This window comes from Trachemys scripta, chromosome 5 (assembly GCF_013100865.1).
Source record: "Trachemys scripta elegans isolate TJP31775 chromosome 5, CAS_Tse_1.0, whole genome shotgun sequence".
In the NCBI taxonomy this organism is placed as follows: Eukaryota; Metazoa; Chordata; order Testudines; family Emydidae; genus Trachemys; species Trachemys scripta.
This window is the reverse complement of record NC_048302.1, coordinates 111,705,383-111,724,428: the sequence shown is the minus strand read 5'-3', so window position 1 is coordinate 111,724,428 and position 19,046 is coordinate 111,705,383. Positions and strand designations below refer to the sequence as shown.

The 19,046-nt window shown below is 38.2% G+C and overlaps 1 protein-coding gene across 3 annotated transcripts in view; it reads right to left on the bottom strand.

Moving 5' to 3' along the window:
* BOD1L1 (biorientation of chromosomes in cell division 1 like 1) overlaps positions 1-19,046 on the bottom strand; it is a 53,318-nt gene that overhangs the window by 13,853 nt on the left and 20,419 nt on the right. For 2 of the 3 annotated variants that reach the window (XM_034770997.1, XM_034770999.1), the window contains exons 11-21: positions 17,213-17,280; positions 16,145-16,214; positions 10,980-11,023; positions 9,589-9,676; positions 7,627-7,697; positions 7,329-7,410; positions 5,469-5,542; positions 3,791-3,875; positions 2,628-2,701; positions 192-264; positions 76-110 (exon numbers count right to left, since the gene is read on the bottom strand). In XM_034770997.1, the coding sequence (XP_034626888.1) occupies positions 76-110; positions 192-264; positions 2,628-2,701; positions 3,791-3,875; positions 5,469-5,542; positions 7,329-7,410; positions 7,627-7,697; positions 9,589-9,676; positions 10,980-11,023; positions 16,145-16,214; positions 17,213-17,280 (764 nt within the window). The remainder of the gene's footprint in view (positions 1-75; positions 111-191; positions 265-2,627; positions 2,702-3,790; positions 3,876-5,468; positions 5,543-7,328; positions 7,411-7,626; positions 7,698-9,588; positions 9,677-10,979; positions 11,024-16,144; positions 16,215-17,212; positions 17,281-19,046) is intronic. The other variant, XM_034770998.1, reaches the window with a different exon arrangement.

Here is a 19,046-nt window from a genome sequence, read left to right as displayed (position 1 = left end):
CACGCTGACTTCAGAACCTAACCCCCACATAAGATGCAACTTCACTGTATCCAAATAAAATATTCAGACACTTACATTTCCAGTGTTTATGTCAGCTTCTGAATCCATCCCTGAAGAAAAAGAAAAGTAGATTCAGAAAAATCACTGTTAACATTTTCATATTTTCCATGAAGATATCACATAGTACTTACTACTCTGTACTGCTTCAAGAGGGTATTTACGAGGCCTTCCTCTTTTCCGCTTAACTATTACAGGTTGATTTTCCTAAAAAAAGGGGAGAAACAGGCTATAGTTACTGTAAGATCAGGTTTTCAATTAGTGCAGGTATTCATTCAAATAGTGGGGATAATAAGAATGACCATACTATCCTGGCTTTAAGGGAAATCTGAGACATTTTCTAGTACAAAGTATCTTTCCAAGGACATACAGAACAGCCTTCAAATCATAATAGCCAAAACAGTCTGCAGTCAAACAGCTGAGCTATTCAGATGATCAAAATAAGATTTTTATTTCTATTATTTAAAGACATATGTCCTGAGTAAGAATCGCTGCAGATGTAACTTACACTATACCACTAGTTGGGGTCTACATACGCCTCTACCTCGATATAACGTGACCCGATATAACACGAATTCGGATATAACGCGGTAAAGCAGCGCTCCAGGGGGGATCAAAGCAAGTTCAATATAACACGGTAAGATTTTTTGGCTCCCGAGGATAGAGTTATATCGGGGTAGAGGTGTATTTCAAGGCTTTTGGTAAAGAATGCAATCTTTTACCTCTAGGTCATTGGCTTGAATCTAGCCCAGGTTGTAAATAACAAAAATCATCATCTGATTGCTGTATTGTAGCCTCTGTGAAATAAGTTAGTGGGTATCAGTCTAATTTTTACTGGCCAGATCCCCAAAAACCACCACCACAACTGGTACCTCATTGGCAGTTCCACGAGAGAGACCAAAGACTGAGGACCTGATCCAAAGCTCACTGAAGCCAAAGATAGTCTTTCCTCGGATTTCAGTGGACTGTGGATGAAGCCGTGAATGAGGAAGGAAACCTACTTCTCTCTCAGCTCTAGGGTATGTCTACATTGCAGCTGAGAGTGCGAATGGAGCTAGTGTAGAGGTACCTGTGCTAGCTATAGTCTAGCTACCTCGCTAAAAGGAAAAGAGGATGCTGCAGTGCAAGCTTCACAAGCCCACTTGACATTTCTGGGTACGTACTTGCTAATGCAGCCCACACTTAAGCCCACGCTGCAGTTTCCTCACTTTTCCTTTTAGCAAGTACAGACAGCACAGATAGGTCTACACAAGCTGCAATTCACATCTCCAGCTGCAATGTAGATGTACTCTTAGGCTACATCTATACCACAAGCGAGAGGTGTGATACCCAGCTTGTGCATGCATACTTGCACTAGTCTGATAAGAGCTAGTGCAAATATAAATAGCTGTCTTGCTGCTACTGCAGCTATACTACTATTTATACTCACGCTAGCTCGTCTCAGGCTAGCACAAATGTATGCACACGAGTTCGGAATCACATAGTGTAGACATAGCTTTAGAGATGCTTCTTCCAATTTGGGGTTTTGATACGCTAGGAGTATTCTAGGTAAATTTGCACTACCTGTGCTGTGTCTAGGTAGTGATTGCAGTCTCCAGGACAGTCAATCAATGCACCTTTCACACACAGTAAATTAACTTACATTTCTAAGCCACATACTTTGCAGACAAAAAACTATTTTAAATTTGTTTGTGGTACTATTTTTCACACCCCTCTGTTTGTAAAATCAGGCTGCTGCCTTAATTAACATAAATTCAACTATCCCTCTCTCTGAAGAGGAAAAATACAAATATATTTAAACTTCTGAAAGTTGCCTACAATAGCTTTTCCACATATCAATATGTCAAGATTTTGTGCCCTGATACCAGGGCTAGAAATAGAGTCCTTATACCATTGGAAAGGGACAGTTCTTGGCTTTTAACAGTAAATAGCAACAATTACTGTGATTTATAGTTTTGAAGAGTCATGAGATATCAGATCTCAAACCTGTCACTGGTCCAGAATTTACTTGTGTGTATATTTCAGGCCACTGTAGTTTGGAGGGAGAAATTCAACCTTTGTGAGGCTGGGGTCTGGGAAGTAAAGAAAAATGATGTGCCCGGTTATGTTTTAAAAAAAAAAAAATCACCTGTGGCTGTTTTGCCTTTTGGGAGTAATCTTGGTGTAGAGATGGATTAATTGGGCAGAATGCAAATGAAGTGGTCAAAGTTGCAGGTTAAATGCAATTTGTTACACATACAGCACCAGCACATACCAGGTCTCTCTTTAGATTACTCTCTTAAAAAAATAAAATAAAATAAAATAAAAAACACCATATAAGTCATAGGACTTCTTTCCTGCATTTTTTACTCTGGTTGATGACAGAACTACTTATGGCTTTTATTCTGGACTGGACATTATGGCCTGGCTATTTAATTAGTCACTCTACAATGTTTCAGGGTGATCAAATCATTGTTTTCTTTTATGGCTGAGGTGAAGTCAATATTTTATTTTTATTGCCGCAGACAGAAAGTCTGTTTCATTGCTAAACTTTCAAATGGCAATGAATTAAGATGGATAAGACTACTTGCCTCTACAGAACTTAAATTACGCTCCAGACTCTGCTTTGTTTTTTCACAAGTATCCTGCTTGCTGGTTAACTCATCTGCACAAAATACAAAGTCAAAAGACACAACATCACTGCATATCTTCGCTTTAGAAACAAAAAATATTGGCCATAGTCTCTGTACTGCTCAAAACTACTTTATATGCCTGGGGGTACTATAAATTAAATGTCAGTAAAAATATTATTAATAAATCAGATAATATTGGTCTTACAATTTTTGCTGTATTATGTTGTTTAGGCTGCTTCATTAGACAAGTGGGAGTTACTGTACTGGATTTTGGATTATAAAGTAATGGAATTACAAAGTTTGAGAGGGTGACCCATATTATTGTAACAAGAACCCCAAAGTCAAGTCATTTATTGATACTACTATTAATTTTTTTCCCCACACCCACCAACCAGAAAGCTAGGGAGGTGAGCTGAATAGGTGGTTAATTGCAAAACAAACTCAGATTTGTCAGCAGGTTTGTTGGTATTGAGAACTGAAGCCATTAAACAGATCAATCCCGTGTTAGTGTATTGACACTATGCAAAGGAAGATAGATGAGGAAGTAAAAGCCAACATTAATTCATAGGACACTATATAATTTGGTTTTTTTAGTACAATGTATAAATTAATTAATAGGGCTAAGTCACCCACAGTCAATGCAATTTATACACTTTGCTCCTACAGGCAGCTGACTGGAAGGGGGAGTTCCTCTCTGGGAGAGCAGGTTGTGGTTCTGTCAAGGAAAGGCAGCTCTAATTTATGGCCAGAGCTACACAGAGCCTCACTGGTGAAGTGTCCTGACCCTCCTACCTCTCTGGCAAACTGCCCATTTTCTGACTCCAGGTCATGCAATGGAGCAGAACCAGTGGCTGGCTTACATTCCTGTGCGCCTTCTCTGGACAGGCCTTCCAGGGGACCCGAATTAACTCTTTGGCAATTTCAGAAGCCAACCAAGTGTTTTTCAATGGCTACTACACTTAACATTTTTTATAGGCATAACACTATTAATGGAGAAGATAAGCAAATATTTAATTATGAAATAACGATTCTCATTTTGTTATCTCAAAGATATATTCTAATTAAAAAAAATTAGCTGTGTACAGTTTCAGTAAATTGCCCTGAATTTATATTTACATTACCTTTTTCTTCCACAGCACTTGAAAGAGGTGCGTGTTTCCTAATGATTTCTTTGGATACTTCAGCTATATCTCCAGAGGCCACATCCTGAATTATTTTGAAAAAAATAACAAAAAAAGAGTATTTTATTACAACTATAAGGTCACTCCCAGCTACTCTTAAAAATATTAGTGTAAAATACTATTTTTATTCTTCATGGCTATTTAATTCTCCATTAAAACTTTAGTACTAAAAAGTCAATGGGAGAGAGAACACACAAAATATCATGGGATCATTCCTCTACAGAGTATTTTATCCCTCCAATTTTGTCTTAATATTTGCAGATTAATAAACTGTCAATAGAAGACGTACTACTGTGGGACCTGTGCTGTGCATTCTTCATCTTTCCCCCCCCCCCCCCCTTACTAAAGACAGAGCATCAGTTGAATGCTGGTACCATGTAGTGGGATAATCTGGTCACACAGAATATACTCAGACACACTCAGATGATGGCTATTTTTCCATCAGATGCAGGGGGAAGAAAAAAATAACCTGGTATATTCCCCACTGGATTATACAAATTTCACAGTAACCAGGTGGTGTTCAGCTCTGTGTGTGACATTTCTTGATTATGAAAAATAGCTAGTGGTTTCCCCTTCAGGGTCCTCCATAGCCATACATGCAAGGGAGACAGGAGCCTATTCCCATTAAAACTCAAAAGCAGGGGACTGGTGCAACGAATGGAGTGTTGGAAGGAGAGTTTAGAAGGGGTGTTTTCTTCAGGGGGAGAAGTTGAGATAGCCTGGACTATGGGTGGGGCTGTAGAAGAGGCTGGCACAGCCTAGGAGAGTTGTTGTGTAGGAGGAAGATTTTAGGTGGCAGTGAGCCTGGAATAGGCTTCACCAAGCTGTCCCTCTCCAGTCACCCCACAATTGTGCCCCAATCCTCTTTCAGCCTTTGTATCCTGCTCATTTTCAGCTCCTGCCCAATCTCTGTCCCTGCTCCCCATTCTACCCCACCTTTTTGTTGCTCCCTTTCAGTATTCCCCCATTCTGCTCCTTCCCCCTCATTTCCTCACATCTCTGCCTGCAATATATAGCACTAGCCTCTTCCTCTTCCCCCAATTCCAGAGACCCAAGCTGGCAGGGCACCAACAGGGGGAGCAGAGAGAGGAGAAGCAGAATCTTTGGTAGCAGCAGCCTGCAATGGTTGAGAGGGAACTGGTGTTGTATGCCTGCTGTCCAGCCAGATGTACAAGTTTCTGCTGCAGGCAGATTATACTGAAATGAAGGACGATGCAAAGAGCTGCCAAATGTGTGAATGTCACATCTGATGTGTCTTAAAGACTAACAGATTTATTTGGGCATAAGCTTTCCTGGGTAAAAACCTCACAAAAGCTTATGCCCAAATAAATCTGTTTGCCACCAGACTCCTTGTTGTTTTTGTAGATACAGACTAACACGGCTACCCCCTGATACTTGATACATCTGATGTGTGACTCTTAGCAGCCTCATAATTTTGGAAGAGTTCAAAATTGAGGCTTGAACAGTTTGAATCTTTTCATGGTAATATTCAATAGTTACAATATTATTGTAATTATGAAAATCACCCCCAAAATCAAAACATATATATCTACAGCATCAGACACCAAAATTCTCTCAATATCTTTTTGACTACAACAGTGAAAATGGATAAAAATACCTTGATATCTTTTATTTTGGAGCACTGACTCTGTTTGTTTCCTTTTCTCAAATCCTGAGTAATCGGATAATCATCTGCAAAACAGTTTAAATGTTTAACTGACGTGCGCCTGTCTATGCTTATGAGAGCCTGATCCTCTTCTCATTTACACCTGTTTTGCATCAGCCAAGTTGTCCTTGATTTACATTTTTGTAAATCAGGGGAAAAAAAAAAAAAAAATCAAGTCCTTTCTCTTTGAAGGAGCAAATACACGAAACAATGAAAAGAAACTTTCAGTTCTATATTAATCATAGTTTTTTTAAAAAGCATAACAACCTCAATTTCATAGATGTGGCACACTAAATTAAACATGGACCTCAACTGCACTCCAACCAGATTAAACAGCAAAACTACTTTACATGCTATATGTTTGCATTCAATATATTTACAATTAATCATTTTGATAAATTCATTTGTTCTCTGGAGCAACAGAAGAAAAGCAGTCATCAAGAGAGGAAGTGAAAGTTTCCATTAGTCCAATATCATTCACATATTTTTACTCTTCTACTGTCATTAATATGTAGTGTGTATAAAATAATTATGGTTAAGAGGTGCAATATTATCTTCTTTTTGTAAAACTCTTCAGCGGTAATTGAGGCAGGGCTTAATCAATATTACCCAGGGCAGATCACAGTTCTTGGATGGATATTCCCATATAGATTCTGACATTAGATGCTCTGACTGAACAGGTGAAACATTTGTGGGGATATTATTAGAGTGGAGCTCCTTTTCCCTCTGTCTCCCCCCCACACTTCACCTCCCAGATCAAGCGCCACTGCCCTGTCCATCAGGGCTTGAACTGGAAAAAAAAAAAAAAAAAAGAAAGAAAAAAAAAAAGTGATATTCTCCCAAGCTTTACCAACAAGCTAAGCTCCACCTACTTCAGATGCCAAAATGAGACACCACTCGCAGTAGATTTTGTGATGTTCAAAATATGATCGTGTGTGTTCTGCTGGGATCCTCAGGCTTGCAGGAGTTGGTTCCCTCTCAGTACGATTCACCTACATCTATGGGTACTGCTGGACTCGTCTCTCCCTTGAAGGAAATGGGGATTTCTTGCTGGACTCTATGGGAGTGGCTGCCCTTTGATGAGGATGCGATACCTCCCTTGGCTCTGTTCCTCCCCTCTGGCCTTTCAGCTCCACTGGTCAGATTGGGGAGAAAAAGGCAGTGGTACTCTCCTATGCGCCATCCACTCATAACACCAAAATGAAATGCCACTCAACAGATTATGCAGGTCTTCCTAACATCCCCCTGCTTTCTTAACTGCTTTTAACAACAGTGAAATAGGTAACAATGTTGACATTTAACATCTGAGTTAACAGTCCATGGAGATGAATAGGAGCGATGCCCACTTGTCAGACTAATTGTTTTTGACTCTCTGCAAACTCAAGCAGACAGTACTGCATGGGTCACGTGCATGACCATGATAATGGGGCTGCAGAGGGCTCCCTGCGCTGCCTCAGGGCCAGTGACACCCACTTCAATGTGCAGGGAAGGCTGCGGTTCTGGCTGGAGGTCTCTGCTCCTGCAGGAATCAGGTGTCTCTAACCTGCCTGTGCTACTCCCTAATGAGACAGTTCATCGATGATCAGTGCCAGGTATGCCCACAAATTTCTTGGAACCAAATCAACCTTTGAAGGTAGAGACTAGGACTGGAAATCAAATCTGAGCCTAATGCATGGCTGTGCAGAGCAATACCATTAAGTTACCAGACTGGCCCATGAGCCATGGTTATACACACAAATTTGAACACACAAGTATAAAAAACCCTTAAGATTTATGAAGATAAATGTGTGTGTCTGCAGTTGTTTCAGCTACCTGATTCACCTTCTCGAGTAGGCGATTGTTTTTTTCCCATTCCTGGCATGCTGCTTACTTTTTCCTGATCCGGTATTTCTATCTGTAATTAAAAAGTGGGAGTATGTCAGATTTACCACATGAGAGAACAGAAGAGGCAATCCTGTTCCCAGCCACTGGTAGTTCAAAAGTATCTGTATATATGCCAACTTCACGTTCCATTTAGAATGTTGGGTCAGAAAACCCAAGGTCTTGAAGTAAAATGGTTATGTATGTTTTGCTTCCGTCTGTAAAGGCTGAAGAGAATAAGCATGCTTACCTCTTGATCTTTTACTTCAATCTGGATATTTGCTGCTTCTGTCATGTCTATGGTATTTGAAGTTTCCTGTGCTGAAACACAAAAGTATAAATATATAAATGATCAAGTCATTAGTATACACTGCACATATTGGATATAAAATGCTCAGAGAAAAGTGAGTAGTAAGTGTAGTTCTGAAGAATGTTTATGCACTGTATGTTGCATCTTGCCTGAAGCTGGACTGTGTAGAGCAGAATTAAATATTTAAATCTCCATTCTGAAGTGACACTGTGATTGATTTCCCTCAGTCCAATTCCCAGTGGACACAGTACATCTGGTGGCAGTCCCAGGGGACAGGTCTAGTGATTGGGCACTGAGACTGAACTATCTTGCTAATGATAATCCCTCCAAACCGGGGTTCTAGGGCACTGTGAATAAGCTTGCACTGAAGCTGCATTTACTATACCTGTTCTGTGAATGTACAGAGGACTTCACTCTGCAGGGATATCAGAGTGAAGTCCTCTGTATATGCCTTTTATGAACCCTAACATTCTCACACAAGAAGGAAAATAAAGGGTACATTCAGACGTATTTTTGTCTCTATTCTAGCAGCAAGGAAAAACTAGAAGAAAGGTAAGCTTTTTTTCCTGGTGTTCAGGCTTTCACCTATATGTTCTTCCCTTGTATTTTGTAAAAAAGCAAGAGTATATAAAGATTTTTTTTTGACCTAAGAATTGAAGAGTATGTTTGACCTTAATTTGACCATAAATTAACAGTTGTACAATACGCTTGTGTGTGAGATTTTTCATTACAGGTTGCCATTGTACTGTAGAATTTACACTAGATAACCCAATAGCAGCTTTGCTTTCAAGTGAAGTCAAGTTTGATTTCTCTGACCAAAGGTTAATGGTCAGTAGTACCATCTATGCATCGTGGGAGACAGCTAAACAAAAAAGGGGGCAGGGAGGTGATTAACATTGAGATATCTGGGTGTGCAGGGAATTCTTATCACTTGTGGGCCAATGCAATACATGGGAATGAAAATAGATTTGTAAAATCTTTTTAGCTTTATTAAGTACACTGCTGTTGCACTGTTCCTGCTTTATTTTGGGGGATTTGCATGCATAAAAGTTCTGTGAATGCGAAGAATTACCCAACTTCAGTATACAACTACGGTAACTGCATGATGAAACTTCCTGAAAATTCAGGCCTAACTTTTTTGGATTCAAAATGTCCAATAGTAAAAAAAAAAAATGAAATATCTATCTGACCAGATAATTCAGTAATATCTCTGAAGAAAAAAATGAGGGTAGGACAGTGATTGTTGAGCCACTCTGATGCGTCTGAGTGTTGAAAGTTATAAAGAAATAAATAGTGTATATTAGTCTGAACTATCGGTCCCAAACAGCATCATACAATCACCCTTTGCTGGTATATCCCAAAGCCAAAAATTAAAAATAAAATCATGATTTAGTAATTCCATGGTGAAACAATCAGTAAGAGAAATATATTTCATAAACACATTTAGCATGGAACTTCACTTTTTGTTTAGCTATGTGTGTATGCAGTAGAGATGCGTGGAGAATGGAAATCCCATTTTGAGGAGGATTTAAAGATTTTGAAAATTTGTTTTTGTTCTAATTCAGAACAACCCCCTAAAATATTGCAATTCTCCATGAAAGAAAATTCCATAAAAAAATTGGTTTTGGTCAATTGAAACTTATTTCAACTTTGACTTAAATTATAATATAGAATACCAAAAAAAAAATGTGAAGCAAAAAGTCGTTTCAAAAGGAAATTTTTTTGTCTTAGAAAGGCTGAAATGCCCCCTCCCGCCCATTTTTTCTTTGAAAGGAAATTTTGGCAAAATTGACGCTTTTCAATTTTCACGAAACTACACTTTCCAACTGAAAATGGTTCTGTCAGTGTTTTTCTAACCAGCTCTGTTGTACAGTATACTTAAGAATATACTTACTTACCTACCTGTTTCTTTACCTGTAGTTACTGGAGATTTAGATTTCCTTTCTTTGCAGCTACACTCTTCAACTCTTTGTGTGTCAGAGTTTTCCACCTAAGCGTAAATTACAATTGCAAAGTTAGTACGCTTATTTTATTCACTGAAGTTATGAAGGCTGAAAGAGGAGAAAGTTTTCCCCAATTGCTACTCTCAAAGTAGAATATGCAGTAGAAGGAAAGAACTGAATGAACACAAACAAGTTTGTTCTTAGAGCTCTAATACCTATAATACCACAGAACAGCAACATGATGGAAGAGCAGTTTAGCTCTGTTATAACTATTAGTATTTCCACAATTTCTACTTATTATATTTTTAATGAGAGCTTTCCTTCAAGCTTCAATTAAAACATTTTTATATGTTTTGAAAAGGATGCAATAGGATGGACTACATACTAATCTACATTAATGGGACAGCACACAGCTATGTGCAGATGCTAAATTTATAAACAGCAGTTTTAGGAGGACCAGAAATGCAGTAAATCACCATCATAATACAGGACTGGGAAATAATTCTTACAGAAAGAATCATTCTCTAGTAATAGCTCAGACAGGTAAATGCTTAATGATTCTAAAATGTTTAAGTACATTATAGATTATTAATTTTTATACTTTAATGCATTATTTTGTCATCTGGGTTGGCAGCTTTGTGTTATAAAGTACGTGCCTTTAATACCCTATGACATTTTACATCTGCAATGTTTTCAACTACACCCTATTATATTTATCAACCTACAAATCCTTGTATGATCACATCAGATAGTATCATCAGAAAGCCTGGCCTTCTTAAAGTTTCAATTATCATCCCCTTTTTTCCCCTCTCTATTCCTCCCGCTGAGGAGATTTAATGAAACTTCTCATTTCAATCTGTCAACACTGGTCCTGAAATGGCCACAGACTGTTGCAGAGTAATGTAACAAAACCTCTTTCCTAAAAAGCTCAATGTGCTTGCATCCGCAATGCTCTCAACACCTATCAGGTTGAGAACACAGGTTCAGAGATAAGAACCAAGCTCTGGATAGTGAAGTCAAGAAAGGAAGAGCTGAGGTACTCTACGCACACTTATGTGGCAAATTGAAAAATAGCAATTATGCATCAATTTGCATAGCTGCATAACCTCATTATACACAGACCTTGTATATACTAGAAATAACATTTCCCTTTAGATTGTGGCATGCAATTCTGTCGTAGCCATGTTGGTCCCAGGATATTAGAGAGACAAGATGGATGAGGTTGAACTTCTGTTGAAGCTGGTCCAATAAAAGGTATTTTCTCACTCACCCTGTCTCTCTTACTTCCCTTCAGAGACTGCTCAGTGTAAATCCAAAACGTAAAATAAAGTAAACGTAACAAGATCTTACGTCTTTAGGGTCTTTCTTCAAAGAAGCATTCTTCAGTGGCAAATCTGTTAAAATAAAACAGAACACTGATTTTATGGAAATCAAAAAGCCCAGCAGAAGCTGTGTGTTGCCTCATGATGTATCCAAAAAGGTTCCAGAATATGTAAAGTTCATGTACTGTGTAATGCAATGGTTTTTTTTTAAAAAATACATGAAAAATATAATTTTGATTTCTAAAGGGTAAGGTAGTTTAAAATCACTAGTGTTTTATGGCTACAGATAATTTAGATATTCATGGGTGAAATTCTGGCCCTTTTGAAATCAATGGTGCAATGCTATTTACTTCAATGGGATTAGGATTTCACGCCATATATTTAAAATCACAAAGCTGGATGCTGGATCATGGGATAGTACACAACACATGCCGGAGCATCGGGCTCAGTAGGGGAACCTAAGCTCACATGATTCCAGTAGCAAGGCCCAAGTATGTCACTTCTGTAATATGCTAAAAAGAGAAAAAAGCATAGTTTAGCAGCCAGAGCACAAGACTAGAAGCCAGAAAGGCTTGCGTGCCAATTCCGGATCAGATAAAGCTCACTCTGTGCTCTTGTACAAGTCACTGACCCTCTTTGCTTCCTGACAGGGAACTATGGGAGCTGCTGGGGTCTAGAGTATTTTTCAAAATCTGGCCATTTTGTACTGATATGTAAATGAGAGCTGAAATCTTTTTGAAAGCGGTTACCATCTGTAGGTGCTGAGCACTTTTGAAAATCTGGTCCCTGAAGCACCGACTTCATATTTTCTTATTAAAGGTTTAAAACAACTAAAAGCATTCCATGCAATTTAAGTTTCCTATCCTACATTTAGGATACAAGAGCCAGTATCCAGCATAATTTAAATGATCCGTGGTGGCAATATTTAAAAGTATTCCACACAGTCAAACTTTTTACTGTTACACCCTTAGATTGCAAAATGGTATCTTTCAATTTTTAAAAGCACTGTCAATTGAAGAGTTAGATCCTAGCCGCTCAAACAGCAATGATATGTTTACATTCCTTGGAATCTTGGACTACTAAACTACTGTGTCTGCTGTTCATACTCAACAGTGACAGAATACACATTTGTCTTTTAAACAACTTCCTTTTACGTATGTTGAACTACACCAAACACAGCAAAGAGTATTTTAAAAAAAATTTCTATCCAGCACAACAAAGCATTAAAATCTTGAATATGTGTCATATCTAACATGATTTACACAACAAAGGGATTCTTTTGTGAAACATTTTACATTATGAAAGATTACTTTAGCCAGTTCAGTCCACACATTTTAAACTAAGTACTGCGCGTCTGGATGACTGAGTAACTAAGTGCTTTAAAGTGCCCGTTAAAAAGTACGTGAATCTCAAAGGACAAATTAGCATGGTATCCTGAGACCAGTAGTAGTAGTAGTAATAATAAAAAAAGAACAAAAGAAAAATCGGTCCTCTGAAGATAATACTCTGCAGCCAATATTCACGGTTTAAAAACCCTTTTGTATAAATGCATATTTGAACAATGCCTATTTCCTTACATGCATTTATGAAGCAAAAGTTTTTACAGATGTCTGTATGAATCTGATCCCCTGAAGAATAAATCTACAATTACATTTATACCTAATGTCATGTCAGCAGGAATTTGCAGATCTTGTAATTTAGAATCTTACAGGTCTACAAAAAATTTAAGCACTGCATGAGTGGCAATCATCCAGCGTACACTATGACCTTGCCATCTACGTAGCACTGGTCTCTATGAAGCACTGGTCAAAACTACTATTGCATTTTTTTTTTTAATATTAACCAGCACCACATAATCAGACTTTCATACACACTTGTGAAGTGTTCCATTTCTCCCTTGTTTTAAAGAATTTAGGATCAGCAGAATAAAAACGTTTCCTGGACATATAAAAACGTGTCCTGGACAGATCAAATGTCACACAAGGACTGATGATGATTTTTCAAAATAAGTAATTAAAAAAAAAGTATGTTGTACACAAGGAAGGGACCTGGATTCCTAATTTCCTTCTATGATGAGGAATGAGCTCCAAGGAGGCAGACTTCTGTCCTATGAGGAGTCTCACTGACTTTGACGGGGATCCGCACAGGTATGGTGGGTACGCCCCTGCAGAGTTCCTGGCAGGATTGGGACTTTTAGGCCTGATACATGTTAAGAATTATGGCTACTTTTATTCTGTTTTTGAGGAGGGGCTTTTTTTTTGGTAAGTGGTGGAAGAACACAAATAGAAGCAGAAAAAAATTCAACTATACAAGTAGGTTAGCTGAGGGCTTATCAAAGGCTCTGCCATGTTACTCAACACAACAGAAGCAGATTGATATTAAAGTCTATATCTATCTACTTACCTATATTAAGAATCGACTTAAACCCCCATATTCTATTTTAGGTAAACCTACCTCTCTGCCCCCCTTGTCAAGGTTATCCTTTCATACATCATGTAGAAGCATAGAATCACAGGGTTAGAAGGGACTGCAAAGGTTATCTAGTCTAACCCGCAGCCAACTCACCCGAATCCTAATCATACCTAAGGGTCCAGCTGGCTTCAGAATCAATATGGGAGGGGGTAACTGTATACCTAGCCGCAACACTTTACTGGCTCTAGGCCTTCAACTCTAAACTATTTGGGGAAGGGACTGTGTCTTTAATTTCCTTGGACAGCACCATGCACACGTAGTGTTATCCCTGTTATCTTTTGTAATTCAACTTAGTCTTGTTATCTAGTTGTTGCAATAATTGAAGATGATCTCTGTTTCTCAGTCATGTGGCAAATGTCCTTACAAAATTACCTGGAGCACAAACTCCATCAAGAAGACAGGAAAAAATATAAAAAAAAAAACATTCTAAGCAGTACTGGTTTTTTTCAGCCTTATAGGCATAACAAAACAACTGCAATAAATATTTGAAAAGAATACTTGGAGAAGGAATTAAGTGAGTGCAAAAACATTTGCAGTGGAAGAGATTTCTAACAGGTTACATAGTCCTAAAAATAACTCAGCCTTTAACTTGAGAAAATACAATTTTCCCATCATTCAACTTATAAATGCTCTTCAAACTATGGCAAATGGATATGAACTTGCTATCTTCTGGCTAGGAGGGAAGACACATGAAATCTTCCTCTGAAGCTAGTACTAATAAGACACTGACTCAGCCATAATAGAAATGCAATTACTAGTACCATTTCTGCAAGAGACTTGTTAAAACACTAAAAACAAGGACATTCTAAGTTTAGTCCTACATCCCTATGGGAAGGTTGCTGTATTTTACCTGAATACTGACAACATTATGAGGACATTAACAGTTTGTACTCTGCTTGCAATTAGAAATCTTCCATAGAGGCCAACATGGGAAATAAGGGGATGGAAACGAGATAGAGAAACTACCTCTGAGATTGCTGTCTCAAGCAATTAATAGTAGCATCTGAAGATTTATGAAGCAAATTTCTAGTGTATTACTGAGGCACTTTGATGCTCTGATTTAACCTTTTAGAAAGGCTATTTCCATTCAATACAAATTCATAGGATAAGCCACTTTTGTCATGTTACAATAGCATGTTTCCAACCCCCAACCCAACATATTTATTCTATTCCATTGAAAAGTGTGGCTCAGAGCTAGCCACCAAATGATACGGCAATACAGTTACCTGAGTGTGAATTAATGAGAGAGTTGGGGGGGGAGGTGGGGGGAACTGAGCCTAATCCAAGCTCAGTCCCCCCCCAACTCTCCAGTTAATTCACACCCAGGAGTTTTCATTAACTTCTCCTCTTGGGGTCTGCTTTATTGAACCATTCTAGTTAAATAATAAAAGTGAGTTTTCTTGGCCCTTCCAGGTTCAAATCATTCCTCACCTGGTCAGCAGGATTCTCTGCAGCTACACTTCAAGAGACTGCAGTTCTTCCCCAACCAAGCTGTGCAGGTTCCTCCACAGTCTGCCTTCTAGGGCCTATCCCTAAATTCTGACAAGCTTCCCTAACTTGCCACAATCCTTGCTCTACTACCAGAGCCTTCCTGCTCCTCATGTCTCGTCCAGTAGGTCCACAGATAGCCTATGCAGCCCAGCTTATAGGAGGTGCTGGAGCGTCATGTGACCCTTTATCACCTGACTTCATCACAAGGCAGCGCTTGGGGCCTTTAACCCCCTGTGACATTACTTTTTTTTTTTTAATTTATTAAAAAAATTATTTATTTACTAATTATTTATTATTTATTAACTTAAACTGCTTTTCCTTGGGTATTATTTCTAAAGCAATGGGTCAAGATGATTGACATACGGCAGTTTTAGGATGACTAGTTTTTCTGATTCTGATCCACAAAAAATATATATCAATGGAAAATCTTCAAATGGGCTTCAGTGGCCTTTGGTTCAAGCCCTCTATGCATAGTCTCAATTAAAACTTATCATCTGTGTAGGAATTAGTAGATAGTACTTAAACTCCCAAATATGAAAATATAAACCACTGTCATCATAAAAATGTAGAGACACATAACTAAGGACAGAAATAATACACTCTTATAATCTAGTTTGTCCAGCTGCAGAACACAGACCATAGGACTTCACTGAATTAATTCCTATTTGAAAAAAGCAACAGAGTGTCCTGTGCCACAGGACCCTCTGTTGCTTTTTACAGATTCAGACTAACACGGCTACCCCTCTGATACTTCCTATTTGAAGTAGAGCATATATCTTTCAAATTAAGACTGAGTGGTTTTTCTAAAAATTGCCAGAGATGGAGACTCCACCGCAAGCCCTAGTAAATTGTTCCAAAGGCTAATTATCCTAAATGTTACAAATATACACCTTATTTCCAATCTGAATTTATCTAGCTTCAACTTTCAAACATTCCCATAAATACTTCTGTCTGCTAGACTGAAGGGTTCATTATCAATTTTTTGTTCCCAATGTAGGTATCAACAGACTAATCAAGTCACCCCTTAATCTTCTTTTTGTTAAGCTAAACAGAGTACATCACTAAGGCATGTTTTCCAATCCTTTAATCATTCTTGTGGTTCTTCTCTAAACCCGCTCCTATTTGTCAATATCCTTCCTGAATTGTGGACCTGAGAACTGGACAAAATATTTCAGTAGGGGCTGCACCAGTGCCAAACAAGCGTACTAAGCCACAACAAAATAACTCTACCTTTTAGACACTCTTCAATATGAGGCTCCTCATGCAGTTCTTCCCTTGTTGGACTTCTAGACTTTTGTGGCTAAAAGCAGCATACAAAGAAAACAAAATACTTCAGGTCTATGGGGGGGGGAAAAATGTCTCGTATCCATAGTAACGGGTATCACTGTATAGCCTCAGCAAAGCAGTGGAGAGAGCTTTGAATTACAAGATTTTAAACAGCTTTTCAATCAAATATTGATACATCATTTTAGTTTAGTAGTGGGGATTAGCAGTGTTATATCACCAAAAAGTACAGCACCATTAGTTCTACTTAACTGTTAAATCTGCCACAGAAACAATGGATTATTGTAATGTAGAGATCTCAAGAGAAATCACTTGAAATCCAGATGCAGTTTCTAGGGATTATTCTCCCTGTAAGTGAAGTTCTTTGAAGGTACTTTAGTATAAATCTAGATTAGTGGTGTATTCCATCTACAAGTTCTTCTAAAGTAGTTATCACCAGAGTATGTAGCTGTTGTGGCAATAAAAATATCTTCCTTAGACAGTCAATTTTTCCAGTCTTCCCTGGCTTTCTCTTGAAACAAGTGATTTTGCAGCTCAGCACAAAAAAGTGGAGCAGAGAAAATGAACATCAGTAGCATCTGTTCATTTCAAAATACTTAACTAATGGATATTAAGGATTATAAAATTTATGCATGCATAAGTATGTTCAGAAGAACTATTTATCATAATAAGCATATTCACAATATGACTTCAACCCTTAAAAAAAAGGGGGGGGGGAGGCACAGTTTGAGACATTATGTAGCTATTTAAAAGGGGGAAGTACACCATTGGAACAGGCAACAGATTCTACTGCTGAATAATCTGTAAGGTGCATGTGTGCAATTTAAATACGAGTCACTTGAAAAGCTGCAGCTACATATCTGGAGAATGTCCCTTTAAAGCTTGCAAGATTCAAATTTAGTTTTAGTTGCACACACATTCTATTTAAATAGTAATAAATATAAAAAAGAAAATTTCAACTTAAGATTGTGCACAACTACACAGAAGAGAATGTTATCGCTATTTTCAAAATACCTCTTCAGCCTTCAAGTTTGTTTTCAGTTCCAGTTCTTCAGCCAAGATTGGTAAAGTTTCTTTCTTGCCTGATGAAATATAAGTAGATTAACAATTTTATTAATTTGTGTAGAACCGCAATAGGACTGCTGTTCCCCAGGAACATCATATAAACTTGATGAATCTGATGTAGCTACCCCAGTGATGAAATGAATTAATCATTTTGAAAATAATCTGTCCCCCACAAAATAAAGTTCACTCTCCCATCCACTTTTTTACGTTTTGATGGAAGACTTGGGGTAGAGAACATTGGATTCCACGTTTCTCTCAGCTTAATTTTGAAAATTATGGAAAATATTCAACATTTTATTTTAAATACTGTTAGTAAATATCAACAGACTTCATTATGTAAAAATCTAAATAGTCCATTAAAACTGTATGAGTCACTAGATAGCTCAGGAGTTACACTAAGGGACATAAATCAAGATTTTATTTTTTTTAAAATTACTAGTGTAGTGAGAGAGAAAGATAAGGGTCAGTCTGCTGCTGCAGCTGAAGAAAAGAATGACCATAGTGCCCATGGAAGTCATGGCACAAAATGTGAGGGTCCCATAATCAGTGCAGTCACAAAGAAAGATGAGAGTCCTCCTGCTTCTACTGATGAAGAAAAAGCTAAAGGTGACGTGATCTCTACTAGTACCGTAGAAGAAGGTGATGCCTAAAGTTAAGAGTTTAAGTCCATAATTAGGCATCCAAATAAATGACCAGGTTTTCAGAGAGGCTAAATATTCAATAGCTCCAACTAATATAATGATTGTCTTTTTGCAAGATCCTGAAAAGTCACCCCTCCGACATACACTTCAAATGGGAGCCACAGGGTGCGCCACGCCTCTGAAAATAAGGTCAATTAATTACATATCTAAATATGGATTCTGAAGTCTTCAGGAACTCATTTTTTAAAATCTTAGTAACCAAAAGTCATTACCATCTGAAGGCTGCCTGATGATCTATGTGAAATGACTCACTGGTTGCAGTCCACCAAATAAAATGAGTACAACAACTGGCATCCATGTAGGCTGTTTCAGCGGAGAACAAAAATTGCATAGGAAGATTGGACTACCCAGTATTCCCCAGAGGAGACAGGGTTGAGGAAGATTTGCAGGGCAATGAGTGGAAGTTTGCATTGTCATGGCCCATACTTGTCCCTATTCTATACATAGTGAACTTCAGTCTTCAGGTTTGTCAATTTGGCATATTTTCTGGAAGCTAAATTTGTCTTACAATGTTTAATGTATTTCTTCTACCTTTATTAGTGAAAAAACCTGAGAGAGAAGAAGAAAGCATTTATAAAAGGAAAATTACTTGACCAGTATTTTCTGTTTCCTTTACTATTAATGAAGATATAGTATATCTGAGAGCTTTCTTTCTTATACAGCCCAATTTCTTCTGAATCTGCAATGAAGTAACTCTGATGCTGGCAGCTCATGTCGAGGTCCCCAGGTCTCAACTGACCACTGCCAAATACATAGCTGGAATCACATGTGTGTTACCATTGTTAAAAGAAGTATGAATTATAAGAATGTGGTGAGACTTTATTGAATGCTTGTCAGTTGCTGCATACATTAATTTCATTCATGACATCTGTAATCCCATATTGAAAGGTAATATTTGAGTGGTCGTATTGTGAGCCTCTGTGACTGTGTAAGTCACTAGACAGGAAAGAGACATTACTTAAGGTATGTCTACACTACCCGCCGGATCAGCGGGTAGTGATCGATCCCTGAACGCACTTCCTGTCGACTCCAGAACTCCACCAGGGCGAGAGGTGGAAGCGGAATTAATGGGAGCAGCGGCC